The 21,365-nt window shown below is 33.6% G+C and overlaps 1 protein-coding gene across 49 annotated transcripts in view; it reads right to left on the minus strand.

The window, feature by feature from the left end:
* Window positions 1-21,365, minus strand: part of CLASP2 (cytoplasmic linker associated protein 2) — a 322,288-nt gene that overhangs the window by 108,407 nt on the left and 192,516 nt on the right. For 29 of the 49 annotated variants that reach the window (XM_087945643.1, XM_087945666.1, XM_087945642.1 and 26 more), the window contains 4 exons: window positions 20,923-21,090; window positions 20,240-20,295; window positions 19,936-20,106; window positions 17,068-17,091 (listed from right to left, as the gene is read on the minus strand). In XM_087945643.1, coding sequence (XP_087801769.1) covers window positions 17,068-17,091; window positions 19,936-20,106; window positions 20,240-20,295; window positions 20,923-21,090 — 419 coding nt within the window. The remainder of the gene's footprint in view (window positions 1-17,067; window positions 17,092-19,935; window positions 20,107-20,239; window positions 20,296-20,922; window positions 21,091-21,365) is intronic. The other 20 variants (XM_087945672.1, XM_087945669.1, XM_087945644.1 and 17 more) reach the window with 1 other exon arrangement.

Below are 21,365 nucleotides of genomic sequence, written 5' to 3' on the forward strand. Positions count from 1 at the left end.
GTATTATATTGTGAACTCTGGGATTCGGTGGTTCATATGGAATTGGAGAAAGCGGCATTTTTCCTCAGATTTCAAAATGTCATTGAAGATAGGAAGGAAGATTTATGATCAATAATGACAGATTTGATAGCAGCAGCTCTTCAGAAAAACAAACAAAAGGTTTGGAATGACATTGATGAAGTTTACAGGGTGTATACACACTATGCACGTAGATATAAACTACCTTGGGAGGTCCATATTCGCTTTGCAAGAAAGATAACACGAGATCTACTCTATGGAAAGACCAGAGACGAGCCACTAGTATATAAAGAACATGAAGTAGTGACTATGAAACAAATACCTAGGAGAGTCAGAGAGCAAAGAAGAAACTATCAGTTCTTATAATCTCAACTGATTAAGAATGGAATAGCGTTTAGATGGCTCACGCCAGAGGGACTCTTAATATCCTGGCAGGACAAGAAATATAAGATTGACTCGCTGGACAAAGCGCAGGAATTTTGTGACTGATACTTAGGACCCGAAGAAGAGCAGGAAAATAGGGAGGAGCTAGATACCAGAAGTTGGGAAGAGAAAGAAACAGAACAGGAACTAGAAGGACAGAACACTAGAGAAGAAGAAGGCGACAATAGACCCAGAAGAGAATCAAGAACAAGAAATGAGACAAGAACCATTCTATACAAGCAGTAACATGGATAAAGAAACCACCCTATTATCAATAAATATAAATGGCTTAAATTTACCGTCAAAAAGAAAGCAGATATTTGAAAAACTCAAGAAGCAAAATGCAGATATCATATGTATGCAAGAAGTCCATATTCCAGAGAACCAGGTAGATCTTTTAAAATCCCCTAATTTGGGTAAAATGTATTGGGCTCTGACAAATCAGAAAAAAAGGGGCATTGTGGTATACATAAAAGATTGGTTGCACCCGAGGGAGGTATACAAGGATGAGGAAGGGAGAATGTTATTCATAGAAATTACTTTAAATCAGAAAAAGATTTTATTAGTGCCCCAAATACAAATAAAAAAGACTTCTATTCCAAGCTTCATAAAGGATAGTAGAAATTGAACACCCAAATGTGTGTATAGTAGAAGATTACAATGCAACCCCAGATATAGAGAAAGACTACAAAAACAGTAAAAAAAATTTTTTTTTAAAAGGAAAACATTTCCGTCTACCTTCAATATGATGGTGACAGAATTGAATTTGAAAGGTGCTTGGAGAGAACTGAATCCTACTAAAAGACAACTCACTTTCTTTTCCAATCCTCACCACTCGTGGTCAAGAATAGATCTGGTATGGATAGATTGGGATTAATGGAGAACTAGAAAAAATAGAGATTTTAGCAAACACATAGGCTGACTACAATCCGATTAAAATTAAAAGGAGAGGAAAGAGGAGGATTGGAAGGTGGACACTTAATAAAAATGTATTAAGGGATAAAGAATATATTAATATGATAGAAAAAGAATTAAAAATATTTTTTGAAATCAATCAGAGAGAACACACATCCTTACAGAATTTATGGGATACAGCAAAGGCCTATCTGTAAGGGGTTTAACTATTGTCTATGATATAAAAAGGAACAAAGAAAAAAAACGACAACAGAAAGACTGGCGAGAGAAATTGAAAGACTTAGAAACGATCAGACAGAAAGATCTGAGTAATGGAAATATTAAAAGAGAAATTGATCTGGTGAAGCACAAAATAAATCTGAGTGTACAGGAGGACCTGGCCAGGAAAATCAAATTAGCAAAGCAAAATTACTTTGAAAACACGAATAAGCCAGGGAGATGGTTCGCTCACAAATTAAAAAAAGAACAGGAAAAAAGAACGATAGTAGCTCCGAGATCATGAAGGAAAAATATGTTCCCAGATGCATGAAAAGAAGGAAATTGCTCAAAAAATGATACTAAGCTGGCAGAAAGATGATACTAAGCTGGCAGGAATAGCTAACACCCAAGAAGAACAGACTAGAACACTGGGCCATATCTAATAAAATGAAATTCAATATAGACAAAAGTAAAGTCCTACACTTAGGCAAGAAAAACCATACAGACTGGGTGAAACCAGGCTCAATAGCAGTAACTGGGAGAGGGATCTTGGAGTCTTAGTGGACAACCAGCTAAATATGAGCCAGCAGTGTGCAGCAGCCGCCAAAAAAGCTAGACTAGCTAATGCAATCCTAAATTGTATTAACAGAGGGATACAGTCAAGATCAAGGGAAGTACTAATACCATTCTATAAAGCCTTAGTAAGACCACACCTAGAGTACTGCATCCAGGTTTGGTCACCACATTATAAAAAAGATGTTGAGAGTCTAGAAAAAGTACAGAGAAGAGCAACCAGGATGATTAGGGGACTGGAGGCTAAAACATACAACGAACGGTTGCAGGAACTGGGCTTGGCTAGTCTAGTCAAGAGAAGGACCGGGGAGACATGATAGAGGTCTTCCAATATTTGAGGGGCTGCCACAGGGAGGAAGGGGTCAAGCTATTTTCTAAAGCTCCTGTAGGCCAGACAAGGAATAATGGATGGAAACTGAACGAGAGATTTAACCTGGAAACAAGGAGAAACTTTTTGACAGTGAGAACAATCAACCAATGGAACAGCTTGCCCTCGGAAGTTGTGGGAGCACCATCAGTTGAGACTTTCAAGAAGAGATTGGACTGCCATTTGTCAGAAATGGTGTAGGGTCTCCCGCTTGGGTGAGGGGGGGGTTGGACTAGATGACCTACAAGGTCCCTTCCAACTCTGATTATCTGTAATCTGTATCTGTATCTGTAAGAAATGTATAAACCCCGGAAGAGCTTATTAATCAAAATCTTAACGGGAAAAATCTACCAGAAATAATGGATGAAGAAAAAGACATTTTAAATGATAAAATTTCTATAAAAGAAATTAGAGATGCAATTGGGAAACAGAAAACGAATAAGACCCCTGGCTCGGATGGAATTCTATCAGAGTTTTATAAAGAATTCCAGGAAATACTGGAGGAACTAATGGCAGATCTGTACAATGAAGCCCTTGAATGCACTAAAATACCTAAATCATGGACAGAAGCATATATAACGCTCATTCACAAAGAATAGACAGACCCACAACAAATATGCAACTATAGGCCAATTTCCCTCTTAAATGTGGCTTATAAGATCCTAGCAATGATAATGCCTGAGAAGATCAATACAAGACATTGAAGATCAATACAAGGATAATTTTGGACATTTTAGAATTTTATGAAATGTGCCCGAATAGACCGATGGCACTGATGTTCCTAGATGTCCAGAAAGCTTTTGATAATTTGAATTGGAGATTTCTTATTAATCAACTGATTAGCATGAAATTTGGCAAAAACTTTCTGGGACTTATCCAAACAATCTATAAGACACAAACTGCAAAAATAATAATGAATGGAGAAATTACGGATAGTTTAGAGATAAGTAAGGGAGTGAGGCAAGGATGTCCCCTGGCCCCATTGTTATACATATTAGCAGAAGAGGTATTATTGACAAAAGTACGACAGAACTGAGATATCAAAGGATTAAATATTAAAAAAGAGGAGTATAAACTCCAAGCCTTCGCCGACAATATGGCATTTAAAATGGAAGACCCAAAAGAAACAAGCACAATACTAATGAATGAAATAGAAGAATTTGGAAAGGGGGCGGGGCTGAAAATTAATAGAGAAAAAACCAAATTAATAATGAAAAACTGCACAAAAAACAAAACAAAATAAAGAATTGGCAAACAAAGTAGGTATGCAGGTAGTAAATAAAGTAAGATATCTCAGGATCTGGATGACAGCTAAGTGTTCCTCAATCAAAAAGGATAATTATGATAAATTGATTACCCAAATATTAAAAGATTTAGATAATTGGGCCAAGATACAACTGTCCTTGTTAGGGCAGATTGCAATAATAAAAATGAATGTCTTACCAAAGTTGCTATTCCTGTTCCAGATGGTGCCAGTCAAGTTGGGGGGGAAATTCTTTGAAGATTTAAACAAACAAATTTCAAAATTTATTTGGCAGAAGAGAAAAGCCACGATAAAATACAAATTATTACAAGATACTAGAAAGGAAGGAGGTTTTGGTCTCCTAGAGTTTGAATTACACTATCAGGCGGCAATAGCCACATGTCTGAAAGATTGGATCAATTTGACAAATAGGATATTAATGTTAGAGGGCTTTGCCCTACAACTTGGCTGGCATGTGTTTATCTGGGACGGGAAGAGTAAATATCACTCGTACTTTCAAAGACATTGGGTGAGAGATGCCTTGCTAAACACATGGGAAAAAAATAAAAAGGAACTATTACGTAAAGGTGCCATTATGGTTATCAACAATAGAAGCAGTAATACATCCCAATGTTCTGAATTGTACCAAAATGATAAAATATAGATATTTACTAAATGAAAAAGGGGAATTAAAAACTAGGAAACAATTACAACTTCAGGGAATCGAGATAGGATGGTGGCCTTATCTGCAAGTGCAAGCACATTATAATAAGGATAAAGAACAATTTGGCTTTTACACAACCCAGCAAGAATTAGATAAAATATGGCATCGGGAAGGGAAAAAAAGATCAGTAAAACTTACAACTATCTATTAGATCAGGGTAGTCAACCTTTTTATACCTACCGACCACTTTTGTATCTCCGTTAGTAGTAAAATTTTCTAACTGCTCACTGGTTCCACAGTAATGGTAGGGGAGTAACTTTACTTTATAAAATTTATAAAGCAGAGTTACAGCAGCTTAAAGCATATAATAATAATTACTTACCAAATACTTTATTTTGGACTTTCGCTAAGTTTGCCAGAAAAAATCTTTATAAAACAACTAACTATAGTTAAATCTATCTTTTTATTTATACTTTGCATACATAAAAACATGAAGTCTGATGAAACTACATTTAATTAATTAAATTATTAATGAGATCCCTGAGGCTGATGCTGCAAAACTAAATGCTAGATATCTGGCTCAATTTTTGTAAGGAACAAACGAAGGTCTCTTCTTTCGGAAATATTCTGGCAGTTTCTTTCTTTGGTCATAATAAGATTAACAGCACTAAAGCCTGATTCCACAAGATATGAGGTAGGGAAAGGTATCATAAACTGAATATCATTTTCCATATATTTGGATATAAGACAGGCATTTTTTTATTTTGCCATAGGTTTTCATATCCACCACTATCGAATTTATGTTTACTTTCTTCATCATATCTAATTTCTAACAGTTCTATCTTGGCAAGTTTTATCAGCCTCTTCAATATTTGAGGTAAAAGGATTTTTCATTCAGTCATACACCTTCAATTTTAAAATATCTTCAAATCATTTTTCCATGTCCAATTTAATTTCGTTGAAGTGACTACTGAATCTGTCAATATCCTCTGGAGTTACATCATCTTTTATAGATGATAATTCAGGAAATTGATGAAATTCTCTCTTCAATAGATTATAACGAAGTAGTTCAAGTTTGTCAATAAATAATGACAAAATACTTTGGCAACCTATAAGAGTTTTATTAGCTCCTTAAAGCTGCAAATTGACATCATTAAATCTCTTGAAAATATCTGCCAAATAAAAGACATTATTCTTTACTGGCTTTAACTGTTGACACAGATTGGTCTCATTATTACTTTCAAAAAATTGTATGACACTATCATATAATGCTACACAACGAGCCAAAGATGTACACTTTGACAGCCACTGAACTTCTGTGTGCAAAAGTAACGTAATAAAATCTGCATTATTGTCCTGGCAAAGCTGTCAAAACATTCTATCATTTTTTGCATTGGATTTGATGTTGTTTACTGCTTGAATTATTACAGTTAATGATGAATGGAGACTTGTACTTAGATGTTTTCCTACATTTCATCTTGTATACACCCAGATGATTTTCTTCTGTCACGTAGGCACAGTCTCTTTATTTTTCTATCATCACTTGCTGTTGTACACCTTTTTCCTGCCTTTACCAGTTTGGTTTTGCAGTGACTGGGTCTCCTTATACCTCTTCAAAAACTTAAATGACACCTTTGGTTAAGTTTCCACCAATTTTTCTTCTAATTTCTTAATAACTGTAGCCTTGTTCTCTTAATAATACTATTTTACATTGCTTTCTGGGTGGCCAGTCAATTATGGCAATTATTATTTGCACCATTATTTTATTATATTTTACAAGCTCACTAAAACACAGAAAAACCCAACTTAATAGCGATCACATAACACACTGACAATAGCGATCACATAAGGCACTGACAAATGTCCTCCTCTCAGCTTCAATACATGACATCAATAACTGAATCCTACTGTGATCTGATTGGCTCATTGCCAAAACAAGATGGCACCTGATTGACTCTCTAAATACCCATGCTCATTGGCTACAATCAGATGAAGAAAAGCTACTCGATATAAACCTAAGCAAGTTGTGCTTTCTTTTTTAGTTATTTGGCTATAACTTATCATAGAATACAAATAATTGAACAAACTTTGTTACATTACATTTTTGATTAAATTATCTTTCTACTGATATATAATTTAATAGTACTACTCCAAAAAAGTGGTATTATTAGCCATCAAACTTCAAAAATATACTTTTACCAAAAGGTTTCCATAATTTTGGCCGCTACTGTATATGCAGTACAATGCAGTGAGCCCTGTGCAGATCTGTACATTGGGGAAACAAAACAACCACTTCATAAACGCACAGCACAACATAGGCGAACAAACCCATCAGGACTGGATTCAGCAGTCCATCTGCATTTAAAACACAAAAGCCACTCTTGAAGTCAGCAAAGTCCACATTTTGGACAGAGAAGCTGCTGGTTTGAAAGAAGGTTCAAAGAGGCCATCTATATCAAAATTGAACAGCTCCCTTGTCAGTATTCCAAGTAACGCACCCATTGAAAGCAGAACTCCAAGGCAAGTAGATTCCTCAAAGAACATGTCTATTGGATACATCATATTGGCAGAGGCAGTGAAAACCAACTCTAAAGATTCCCACAGTTTTCACCTAATTAAAAGAGTAAAACTCCCCCCACTCCAGGTGTCACCAGTCACACTGTCCAATGAATGCAGCTGGCAGGTTGATCTCCTCCTTCACCAGCCACCTGTTATGATGACCTTGGTTCTCATAGGAATTTTTTTTATTTTGACTGTTAGCTGGGCTATCTACTTCCCCCTTCTCTTCCCCCTCTCAGACTTCGTGACAACTATGAGGCAGCACAAGATGGCTTCATCCAGGTTCACTTCAGAGTTGATACCTCTTTCAACAGAGGGAGAGAGATATGACACCATCAATCTCCATCTACAACACAGTCCTTCCAACAGTTCCAAGAAGGCTCCACACTCATTTGCACTATTCAGCTGACTTGATAACACAGATAAACCTCTAGGTGGCCTTAACAACTTGCTAAAATAATGCAAATGACCAGCTGTCTGCTAGGAGTATAAATCCTTCCATTCCACACCATCCAGTCAGAACTGAAGAAGCTTCTTGGAAGAGAAGCAAGACATCTTTAAAAAAAACCAGAAAGTCCAGTTGCTTCTTGATAAAGTACTTTTGGGACAACCATGATCTAGATGACTGAGTATCTCCATAGACATATTGCTGTTTATGTTTGTTATAAAAATGGTATTTGTTTGTATTTTGCATGTTTTTATGTAACATATATGGATTATTAAATTTTATGTAAAATTAATAATAAATATAAAAACTATAGGTAGTTGTATCAATTTATGACCACAATTGAGTCCATAATTTATGTTGCTAAGTGAGAAATTTGTTAAGTGAGTTTTGCCCCATTTTACACCTTTTGTTAAATGAATCACTTTTGTTAAGTGAATCAGTGCAGTATTAACACAGTTGTCAAGTGAATCTGGTTTCCCCATTGACTCTACTTGTCAGCAGGTTGCAAAAGTGATCACACCACCCTGGAACACGACAACCATCATAAATGTAAGTCAGCTGTTGTGTTCATGGGCATGCTGCAAAAGGCATAAGTGTGAAAAATGAGTCACTTTTTCAGTGCTGTTGTAACTTCGAATGGTCACTAACTGAACTGTTGTAAGTTGAGGATTATTTGTAGATGGATTTCCACAAGTTAAGGGTTCTTCCCTTATAATAAATCCAAGAATATTAGTGTCACATCTATTTTATGAATTCCCACTATTAATAAGATATTTATCATTTTAACTTACACCAATGATGCAGACTTTTTTTATAAACTTAAATTTTTTTATAAACTTGAATAAAGTTTTTGTTCTAAACCAGAGAGATTTTTTCCCAGTTTTTTTGCCAGAAATTTCCTCATAATTGGTTTACTCCTCTGAAAAATCAGGAACTATTTTGTCCCAGCTAGATCGACCAGTACTAACATTCATAAGATTACTCCTCCTTATAATGTAGCATATTTTTTTCTGTGTAACTCTATCAACTACAATGTAAAAGACAATATATTTTTATCTTCCAATAACTATAAAGTTATATATTTACAGTATACAATAAGGCAGAAATAGGAATGCAGTTTTCCATTTTCACATAATTTGAGACTGCAATTCATGCATTTTGCAAATCCTTCATCTTACACAAAGTTGTCTCCAGCCAACAATACATACACCATAACATCTTGAGAAATGTCCATACAATGTATACTTGACAGCTTTCCATCATGGAGGAAATTCCTAGACTCCTTGACTAGTTTACAAACTTGGGCTTTGATTCTTCAAACAATACTCTTATTTTGCCAATTAGAGGAAGAAACCCTTGTAAGCTCTGTACTTTTACTAAACAACTATTTGTTCTATGTCAGAATCTTGTTTATATAGATGGGGTCCTGCCCATTTTATCATAAATATTTTCAATCTATAATTTATTCTAATGCCTAGTCACACATACTACCAAATTTGTCACATTCCAGAATGGAAAAAATCTCTAACATAATTTTTAAAAATAAGCCTCACTTTCTGAACTAAGATATACAGTAATTCACCCATCCATGCATAGCTTTCCATATCAGTCTCTATGTTCATGTTATGTTTGAATTCCACAAGATCTGATGCAAAATATATTAATTCTATATGATACTGAAAATATTTTCTATACATTTTGATATAATCCACAATGGCAATTTTCTCATACTTTCTGGCATCCCATTACAATGCCAAAGATTTATTCAGTTTATATAGAACCACATTATATTTTAAAATGTAGTTAAAACTATATTTGGTTATACCTTCTTCAAGCTTTTTTATTTTGAAACATTTCATATGTTCTATAATCTAAAATTTTCATTAAGCAAAATTTTCTGCCTTGCTTTTATATTATATAAATACAACATACTGAGATTATGTATGAGAAGATTAAAGTCATTATAGACTACAAATTCACCCACACACACATACACACATGCACAAACTCAAAACTCAGGATTCTGTTCCATTCCTTGCAACTAATAAAATATTTTAGAATAAACATTTAAAATGTCACCAGACCTTGTCTCTTTTCTACCAGTTAACATATTGAAAATTACATTTGGTAACAGGCAACAAGAAGTATAAAATTTTTGAGGGTGGAGCTGGCGTCACGACGGTACGGCTTGCAATCTCGGAGGTCTGAGATTGCAGCCGATATCTTTGCCCCTGGACGGTCCAAACGGACCTAAACTGTCCCCAAGAGACGGCTATAGTGAAGAGCGCATCCTGTAGATCCCAGGGACACCGCAAAGTCCCTGGTTGATCCAGGAGAAGCCTTTCTTGCCGGCGGCAGAGAGGCAGCCATTAAAGCTGCTGAAGTTGGGACAGCTCCGATCAGAAAAGACTAGAAAGAGAAAGTGTGTCGGTTTGGTGAGAACTTTTTTAAAACTATTTTAAGACTTAAAAGGACACCCTAAAGAAAAGAAAGAATCTGTAAAAGTTTTGACAGAACTGAATAAGCGGCGGTTTTAAACGGAAGTGTCAAAGTAAGGCTTTGTTTTTTGTTTTTGTTTTCTTATTGCTGGACTGCTAATGCGATTTTGCATTTGCTACCTGGACTGGTTTTTTTCCTATTTACATTTATTTTTTCTTCTCTTTTTTGATTTTGCAACATTTTAGGTTAGAGGCTCCCTTTAGTTATTTTTCTCTTTTTTTATATACTTTCTCTCTTTTTTTTAACTTCTATTACGTTTTGTCTGGGAAAGGAGGGGGGAAGTGAGAGTAAAGAAACTTTGTAACACTGCCAACTAGAGGCTTGAAAATGTTTTAGACGAAGCTGAGAAAGCAAGATCTGAGACTCCCTTTCAAGGACATTGCTACGTGATAAGATAGAGGGAAGGGCACGGGAGAGTGTTATTGCAGGTGTTCTTCTGGATTTCTATCAACAATTGAAGCTTGGCTTTGAAGTTTGTGGAGAAGAGAGTTATAATAAGAGCCTTGGATAATTAAATAAAGTGCAGTGTGTCCTTTTTATTTTTTTTAAAATTGTGCTACCCCTCCTTACCAGCTTTACTGTACTCTTTTTTTTCTTAAACCCTTATTTTTGCAATATTTCCATTTTTGCCTTGTATTTTAAAGGGAAAGCCTCAAAATTGTTCTTTTTTTCCTCCTTCCTCCTTTGGGAATTTTTGTCTTTCCATCCATTCTTTTGGTTCACTTTTATGTTTATTTTTTATTTGAGACCTATCAATTGGATTAAGGTGTTGAAGAACCTGAAGAATTTTTTCTCTTTTTTTTGGTTCTTTTTAAGCCTTTTTTGTCTTTTCCTTTCCTTTTTATTCAACTATCGATTGGATTAAGGTTCAGAAGAACCTGAAGAAATTTTTTCTCCTTTTCTTTTTATTACTTTTGGGCTTTTTTCTCTCTACCATTTTTATCTTTCATTGTTTTCTCTTTGAATTATAATTGGCTATTTCATAATTTGGATTAAGGTTTAGAAGAACCTGAAGATTTTGAATTGTTTAAAATGAGTAGGAAGTTCATAGCTTCTGGCTCCTCAACTTCTACTTCTGCCTCCCCACCATCTGGAGGACAACATTCAATTCAGACAATGTTAAAGCAAGATAAAGAACAAGAAAAAGTGACTCTACAGATGATTATGTAAGGAATCCAAGAAAACAAAATCAGACACTATTGAAAAGAGAATGGAGAACATTGAGCAAAGAACAGAGAATATTGAACAAAGAATAGGGAAAACTGATGAAAAAGTGGAGAATATTCAACAAATGATGGTGAAGTATGATGAGAGATTCCAAAAAATTGAAGAAGAAGAAGATAAACAAAGAGACAAGAAGATTGGAGATATTGATAGCAGATTAACAGTGGTTGAACAAGATAAAAGTGGGATGCTGAAATGGGAGATGGACAGATCAGAATTTTATCTCAGATTTCAAAACATAGAGGAAGAGAAAGGACAAAATCTAGCTGAGACAATGATAGAAATACTGGCTGAAGCTTTGGAAATAACAGAGGAGAAGATGATGGATGGAGTAGATGAGGTATATCGAGTCTTCACAAGATATGCGATGAGAAATAACCTACCAAGAGAAGTTCATATCAGATTTACAAAAAAAGCCATTAAAACACAAATATTACAAGTGGTAAGAGATAAAACGTTGAAATACAAAGGCAAGGAGATTGTGGTCTTAAAACAAATACCTAGAAGAGTGAGAGAGATGAGGAGAATACCGATTCCTGACTAAAATGTTATTGAAAAAAGAGGTGAATTATAGATGGCTAATTCCAGAAGGGTTAATGTTTACATGGCAAGAACAGAGACATAGAATCGATTCAATTGAGAAAGCATAATTATTCTACGCATAATTTGTTGGAAGGAGAGAGGAAGAGGCAGAAAAAGAGATTTCACTAATTGAATTTCAAGAGGACCAAATGGAGACTGAAAAAGAAGAAGGTGCAGTAGGTGGACAGGTGGAAACCAAAGAACAACGTGAACCAAGATCTATGAGAGCTGCCAAACGCAACTACAAAATATAATCATGGAAGAGAAAAAACTGATTACAATGAATATAAATGGATATATAAATGGATATATAAATTTATATAAAATATAAATTCAGCTGTTAAAAGAAGGAAATTTTTTTCATAAATTAGAGAAATTAAAATTTGATATAATTTGTCTACAAGAAGTACATATTAAAAAAAAAATGAACAACTGTTGGTACAGCCAAAATTAGGGAAAATATTTACTTCTTTGACTCAATGTAAGAAAAGAGGAGTGGTTTTATATATTAAAGAGACCATCTCAGCAAAATTGATCCATACTGATGAAGATGGAAGAGTATTAATGGTGGAAATAATGGACAATAATATGAAAACACTCCTGATTGCAATTTATGCTCCGAATGATAAACAAGAAGAATTCTATAAAAAACTACATATGAAAATAATTGAACTGGACTATGTCAATATAGTTATGATGGGAGATTTCAATGGAATTGTAGACAACAAATTGGATTATACAGCAACAATAACAAAGCAAATTAGAAAGACTCTCCCTAAATCCTTTTTTAAAATGACAGATGAAATAAACTTAAAAGATACATGGAGAGAAAGAAATGCTAAAACCAAACAATACACTTTTTACTCAAATAGACATTTATCATAGTCCAGAATAGACATGATTTGGATTTCAACAGAACTAATATCTAATATTCAAGAAATAAATACCCTGTTTCTCCAACAATAAGGCCTCCCCCAATAGGAAGTCCCAGCATGTTTTATAGGCATGAAATGAAATTAAGCCCCTCCCCCCAAATTAAGGCCTATATTAAAACATGCAAAATGGGGGGGGGGAATGGTGGGGGGGCTTGCCGTTAGGAAGTACTTTTGTTGCATACCCGGATATGGTGCTGCCTGCGTTGACCCCGATACGAAGTGCCCCACCAATGCCGAGGTCAACATCCAAGCCGTCGCTGCCCGCCCGAGGATGCAAGGGGGAGAAATTAAGTCACCCCCGAAAAGACGGCCTAGCCATTTTTTCGGGGCTCAAAAAAAAATAAGACCCGGCCTTATTATATGAGAAACACGGTATCGAAACAAGTACTTGGGCAGACCACAATTCAGTGACAATCAAATGGAAAGGACAAAAAAGAAGATCGAAATGGATGTTAAATAATACTGTTTTAAAGGAAAAGGACTTTACACAGCGGATGGAGAAAAAATTGGCCTTTTTCTTTAGAGAAAATAAAAAAGAAGATACTTCAATTCAGAATGTATGGGACACAATGAAGGCATATGCTAGAGACTTGATAATAGACTATACAAGGAAAAGGAACATCAGGAAAAGGCAAGTCACTAAAGCTTTAGTAGATGAGCATAAAAGACTTGAAAAAGAGCTACAGAAAACGCCACAGAAAAAAGACATTAAGCTAAAATTGGACATAATTAAACACAAAATGGACCAAATAGAGAAAGAAGAATTAGCACAGAAAATTAGAAGTGCTAAACAGAACTACTTTGAAGATGCAAACAAACCAGGTAGATGGTTAGCATACATATTGAGAAAGGAGAAAGAATCAAGGAAAATATTGCAGTTAATAGATGATCAAGGTCAAGTTTTCTATGGCAATAAATAGAAAAAGGAAATTATTCAAGACTTTTATGGGCAACTATATAAGCAAGAGAATATTGATGAGGAAAGAGTCAAACAGTATTTACAGAATGCTAATCTACCTAAGATACCTAAAGAGACTGAAAAAATGTTAGAAAGCAATGTTGGAATTAACTGAAGCACTTAAGAAGCAAAATAATGGAAAGGTACCAGGCCCAGATGGACTCCCAGCAGAATTTTATAAAACATTACAAGAATCGCTGAACTTTCCATTGTTAGAAGTCATGAATGAAGTTATGGCAAAGAAGATACCTAAAACATGGTCAGAAGCCTATATTACACTTATTCCAAAAGAAGAGGCTGATCCATTGCAAATTAAGAATTATAGACCTATTTCTTTACTAAATGCAGATTATAAAATTTTCGCTTCAATACTGGCAGAAAGACTTAAAAAATATTTAAATAACTTTATCCATCCTGATCAAAATGGATTTCTGCCAAAGAGACAAATCAAAGATAATAAGAGAGTAATTTTGGACACTTTGGAATATTATGAGGCACACCCCGAAAAACAAATGGCTTTGATATTTTTAGATGCACAAAAGGCATTTGATAATGTGAATTGGAGATTCATGCTATTATTATTGGAACAGATGGGTTTCGCCAGAAATTTCATTCAAGCAATAGAAGCCATATACCATAAGCAAACGGCAAAGGTAATGATAGAGGGAGAATTGACAGATTCCATCAATATAAGAAAAGGTACAAGACAAGGATGCCCACTATCACCTTTGCTATTTGTATTAACTTTGGAAGTGTTAAATAGAAATATTAGAGACGAAAAGAGTATAAAAGGAATGAAAATCAAAAAGGAAGAATTTAAATTGCAAGCCTTTGCGGATGATTTGGCTTTTATTTTAGAAGACCCTTTAGAAACAGCACCAAAATTATTGGAAAAGATAGAGGCATATGGCAAGGTGGCTGGTTTGAAAATAAATAAAGATAAAACAAAGATCTTGACAAAGAATATGCTACTAAGACAAAAAGAAGAATTGGCAGACCTACTGAAAATTCAAGTCACGAACAAGGTTAAGTATTTGGGGATACATTTGACAGCAAGATGTAGTACTTTGAAAGAGAACAATTACATTAAACTTAAACAGCAGATAGCGTTGGACTTGACAAAATGGGAAAATCTACAATTGTCATTAATAGGGAGAATTTCAACAATCAAGATGAATATTTTACCCAGAATTTTATATTTGTTTCAAACAATACCAATTAGGCTTGGAAAGGACTACTTTGAAGATTTAAATAAAATTGTGTTGAAATATATATGGCAAGGTAAGAAAGCGAGAATAAAGTTAAAACTTTTGCAAGATGCTAGAATTAGAGGAGGATTTGGTTTGCCTAATTGGGAGTTGTACTATCAAGCTACAAACTTGATGTGGGCTAAGGAATGGATAACATTAAGAAATACTAGATTGTTGACACTAGAAGGACATGATCTGTTGTTGGGGTGGCATGCTTTTTTATGGTACAAGGGAATCAAAACACAGGGCTATTTTAGAAGACATCATATACGGGAGTCTCTGTGGTTAAATTGGGAGAAGATTAAAAGACAATGCTATTTGAAAATTCCAGTCTGGTTATCGACTATTGAAGCATTTTCCTATCCTATAATATACAAGAAGGAACAGTTAGATATGGGGAAATTTTGAATGAAAAGGGTGAACTTAAATCTATGCAAAAGCTAGAGGAACAAGGTATAAAGATGAATTGGTTTTCATATGTGCAAATACACTCAAGGTATGATAAGGATTTTAAAACAGAAGGTTTTTATCATAAATTGACTGACTTAGATAAGATTTTGACAGGTACTGATGAAAAGGTGATTAAAAAACTGTATGGATATCTATTAGAAATTAAACTAGAAGAACAAGTTAAAGAAACTACGATTGCTTGGGGGAAGAATTTTGGATATGGGATTGATTTAGAGAAATGGCAAAAACTGTGGTCTCAAAATTATAAAATGACAATGTCAACAGCATTTAAAGAAAATTTGTATAAGATGTTTTACAGGTGGCATTTTCCCCCGACAAGAATAGCAAGAATGTTCAAGAATAAATCCGAAAAATGTTGGAAATGTCATCAGATACCTGGCTCATACTACCATATGTGGTGGACTTGTGCGGATGCGAGAAAATATTGGACTAAAATCCACACATGGTTGGAAAAAATGACAAAAAAACATATAGATTTGAAACCAGAGATATTTTTATTGGGAATCTTACCTGATACATACAGTAAAGATTTAAAATATTTGATTGTAAATGTATTAACAGCGGCTAGGATCGTATTTGCTAAAAATTGGAAAAATGAGAAAATACCATCGCAGGAGGAAACCATTAAGAAAATATTGGAATGTGCTGAAATGAGTAGATTGACATTTGAAATTAGAGAACAAGAGGATAAACAATTTTACAAAATTTGGGATCTTTTCTATCAATGGTTAGATAATAAAATATAATATTAAAATATGTAGAATTTTAGAAAACAATGAATATATAAAGATGTATTTCTTTTCTTTTTTTATTATTATATCTATAAAATGTTTTTAGGATAGATTTGGGAGGATTATATGAATTTTTATAAAATAAACTGAGTAAATTATAGTTATCTCGCAAAGTATGAATGAACAAAATTGTAGTCAAATGATTGATTAATAATGATACTAGGGTATTTAATCTTTGATTGATAATATGAGTTATTATGCAATGTAACTGTAATTGTGACTATGAAATGGATGCATAAAAAATTTGTAAACCAACCGACACACTGCTTGTACACTTATGGAAGAAAGTTGGATGTTTTTATGTTTTGTTTGTTTTTGTTTGTCTTTAAAAACCAATAAAATTTACAAAAAAAAGTATAAAATTTATAAACTAGATGTTATTTTATTGATCAAATTTGTTGATTTATTGATGAAATGTATATAGGTGCCTATTTCATAGAAAGTGATTTTGGGAAGCATATAACAGTTAAATAAAACAATAAATATAAAATAATTATTTGTTAAAATCATTATATAATAATTATTAAGAAAGAATTAAAAATTATAAGGCAGAACTAAACAAAAAATAATAGATGGTTGTTAAAAATGAATTATATGTATTATACATTAGCAAATAAACTTAAGGTTAAATATTGCAATTTAAATTCAACTACTTTGCTGATAGTAAGAAAAATCAAGGTATGCCCTTCATTTGACTATTAGTTGCTCAAATAGTAAGACTAGCTTTGCAAAAATGAACAATACTGTACAAGTCAAGTAAATCTTGTCTAAAGCAGCATTGGAATAGAGCTACACAAACACTTGCCAATCTACTTATATCAATGCTTTAATAATAAAATCTCACATTATTTAAAAGTCAGCTGAGTGAGTTTTTTCAAACTGAATTTGTTATGTGTACAGAAGTCAAAATCAGTTGTTTTAGAAAGTGAAAGATAAAACAGGCTCTTACCATCCATCTTATCAGAAGTATCCTCTTTTTTGGAGTAGCAAGCAAAGAAACAGGAAAACTTAATGTGTTAGACAAACTGTACTGACAAGGAACTATAAAATCTTCATTAAGGCAATTAATGTGATAGTTATATATTGATATGACTAGTTTACAAACACTTAAGATACTGAATTCATGCATATACTAATCATTAGCAAACAAGCAATTCCAAAATTATTAATGAAACATAGTATCCAGTACCAATGATATTAAAACACGAATTTTATTATTACCTCTGTTGTTATAATATCACATATAGACATTTGACAGTTCAGGCTAAAAAAGAGCCAGACTACCCTATTTTTGCAGGATGCACACAGAGTTGCATATCTGCATATATGATTTATAGACTGGATTTAAACCTGGTTAGGCATATTTTATCTTAATGGAAATTAGTAGGGCCTACGCTACTTATGACTAAAATTTCCACAGATTTTAGTGGAACTAAAATATATTTATGTTTGGACTCTATTCAAAGAAACAATTATTTGAGATCAAAGCCCTAAAGAAGAAAGAAAATTCACTACTATAGATTGTAGAAGAGAAACCTTAATGAATTTTTTAAAAAAATCAATTAAGTAGTAAGCATGACTAGTTCAACAAACAGCCAAGGTTTGGCTATTTTGTTATAGTAATATTTTTAAATATATAAAGAATCAGTGTTTATGAAATATGAGGAAATAAAATACATTGAACTAGAATTTTAATGTTAAAGTATAGGAGAAAAAAGAGACCATACATAAAATACTAGTAGTCAATAATGGAGCCCAAAATTAATGTTAAGTGAGAATTTGTTAAGTGAGTTTTACAACATTTCTTGCCACAGTTGTTAAGTTAATCACTGAAGCTGATAAGTTGGTAACTTGATTGTTAAGGGAATCTGGCTTCCCCACTGACATTATTTCTCAGAAAGTTGCAAAAATAATCACATGACCCTGAGACAGTGCAACGGTCATAATTATGAACCAGTTGCCAAGCATCTAAATTTTGATCACATGATCACACGATCATGGAGATGCTGCAAAGGTTGTAACTGGTCGTAAGTCACTTTTTTCAAGGCTGTTGTAACTTTAAACAATCACTAAATGAACTGTTGTAAGTCAAGAACTACCTGTAAATCTATTCAGGTTATATTTGTTCTCTTTCATTTGTGGAATAATATACCATGCTAACTTGAAAAAAATATGCTGCTGAAAACAATTGCCCACAAGTGAGAAATAGGCAATAATTAAATGAACACAGATGAAACTTGTATGTAATACCTTGTTTTCTAATATTATCAAGTTAGAGAAACTAGTTCCACCTGAAACCTATCTAAGCAGTCTTTCTCTTAACTTAATAAATGTATTTCAAGTAGAAGTCCCATAGATAGATGTACAAATAAATACCTCCTATCTCATTTTTCGTACTACTTTAAAAAGGGGATTGGGGGTTAGGGCAAATACACACACTCATACAAATTGCCTGTAAAATAATATACTTCATTTATAATATTAATTGATTCCTATAAAACATCTATAAAATTCTCTTTTTCCAATAGAAACAACAAAGCTTTTTAAAAAGTCAAGATGGAGAGCTGAATGGAAGGAGCTCTCCTTCTCTCCAACTGCTGACTGGAAAACCTCATTTGCCTTAATGAGGAAGAGGGGAGCCCTGATACAATAATACTTTAAAAATATATCTGCAATAATCCTGATGTATTCATGTTGCCACAAGTGTAAGAATATTTTCTTACCCAGGTATTTGGGGTGAACTCCTGACCTTCTTACAGGGCAAAGATGATACACACTTTTTCTTAAAAAACAACTATACCAATCCAGATCTGGACATCTGACCATTGTAGCCAGATGTACACACTGACAATAATTCTAAATAAGATTTTTATATTGAACTGATATCATTTAGAACTGTTTTTTATAAAAAAGACATCAATCTCAACTGTGAGTCATTGCAAACTTTATTCCAGAAAACTGAACACACTGGTTCATATCTATCTTATTTTTATATAGTATTTATCTTATTGCCTGCCTTTTATCACGAAAAAAGATTGGTATGAGTTTTATTCCCCTTTTCATGCAAAGAATATAAGTTTATAATTTTCATTGTGTAAGAATTCCACAGCTACTAACATAAGAATGAGAAAAATGTTAAATGATATAATTTTCAACATAAGAAAAGAGAGTAATGAATTTCTCTAATTTTATTAAGTACAGACATTAAAAAACTTTAATTAAACTAGTTTCTCATGCTGTTTTACTTCCTTTCACATGTTATTATAAAACCCTTCAATAAATTTACATGCCAACAACTTACGAGACTAAGTTTATGACATGTAAGTTAGTTTATCCCAGTTGCAAGTTTGCTCACTCTATATATACTATTAAACATGTTTATAGGTTAAATGTGTATTGATTTTTCTAAATTTTCTGAATTAGGTGGTTATTTTTAGCTGCAAAACTTCAGCCTAACAAGAAAACCCAAAGGTTTTTCAAAAAGCAACTGGACTTTCTTGTTTTTAGAGCTGAAGAAGCTTCTTGGATGAGAAGTGAAATGTCTTCAAAGAAAAGCAAGAAAGTCCAGATGCTTTTTCAAGAGGCCTGGATGACTGAGAATTTCCATAGACACTTAACTAGAAAATACTGAATAATAAGGAAAAAACAGTGTCAGTAACTTATTTACTATGAATTAATAAATGTCTTAATTGCTGGAAAAAAATTTATTCACTAAGTTAGATAACTCACTGATATAACTAAATGAAGGGAAATATCATTTCAATATACATGAAAAATTCTGATAGGTGGTTTATTGTATATTGAACATGTTTCCTACCTAGTGAAGCATATGATCCTGGAGGTAGACCAGCAGTTGCTAAGCGACCAGTTCCTGATGGCTGACCAATAGCATGACGTGCCTTTGCCCCAGCGGCAGCATTAACATCAATATCACTGCAAGACCTCTGCAGTGTTCCTAGGGTCAGAGCAGCTTTGCTACCACTTGAAACTGAAAGAAAACAGGAAACTGCATATCAAGATTCCCACCTCATGCTGACACTTTAAAAAGTCCTCAAAAGATTTCCCTAAATTACTTCTAAAGTTTCCAAATTCTACCTGGTCTTGTACATTGAGCAAATTACCTCTGTTAGTCATACTTGAAGAACTGGCAGTAGACCATTTTGAAGAGAAAGGACGGCTGAAAGAAAAAAAATTTTTTTTTGAAATGTAAATTATTAAACATTTCAAAAGGGTAAACATGTCCTGTTCTCTTCAATACTCTTAAACTTGTATAAAAACTCTAATCAAGAAACATTTTCTTTGAGGAAAAAATCTTGGAACACTTTTCTAAATATCTAATATTGAATATGTACTGAAAGATAGGCCCCATCTAAATAAGGCAGTGTGGATATGTTACATTAAAAATACATTTTTATCTGTAATAATATATGGAAACAGCCTTGGAAGGCAGGAGTAAGAGCTGCAGACTAGGCAAAAATCAAATAAGAGGCAGCTGAGCCTTCCAAAGGACTGTGGACAAATGACTCAGAAGAGATTGTCACTAATTTCTTTTGGGTTGTAAAGATAAAGGGTGAGAAATGTACTTTCAGATTTACAATATTCTGTTAAAGCAATCTGTTAACAAAATAATAAAGTTAGAGCTGCTACTTCTGGATGTGCCTCTTGTCTAGATTCCCTTGCAAGATAGACAATATTATAATTTTTTATTCTATAGGTGGAAATAAATTCAAGAAAAAGGCCCTAATCTGAAGTAGACTATATAGATCTTGTGGACAGAAGTATTTTCTTCTAGACTGACACTTACTTTAGACTTTCTTGTGAGCTGGAAGATGACCTGTCTGATTGTGGAAGTGATGCAATGCTACCAGAATTCTTTAAGTAAGTCTGGAGACTTCTTTGATAGGATGGTTCAAGACTATTATACAGAACTTCTGCCTCACCAGGAAAATGATTTCTTAGGCCTAGATAAGTCCTAAAAGAAACCACATAGAATTTATTAGAGGAAGGAAATATTTCTGGAAATAGAAACAATGTTCCAACACTATTAAAAAAAACATTTTAAAAAATGAGAAGTCTCAACATCACAAAGTTGTGTATCCAACCAAAGCTAGAATAGAAAAGAACCATAACTATTTACATATTATATACTCTCTGGAGTTATTGAATGTTAGTGAGTGGTCACATAAGACTATTTGTTTATTAAATACATTTATGTGACTATCCAACAATGATTCCAAGTGGCATACA

This window comes from Notechis scutatus, chromosome Z, assembly GCF_049901735.1.
Source record: "Notechis scutatus isolate UNSWTSFEM ecotype Mainland chromosome Z, rNotScu1.2, whole genome shotgun sequence".
In the NCBI taxonomy this organism is placed as follows: domain Eukaryota; kingdom Metazoa; phylum Chordata; class Lepidosauria; order Squamata; family Elapidae; genus Notechis; species Notechis scutatus.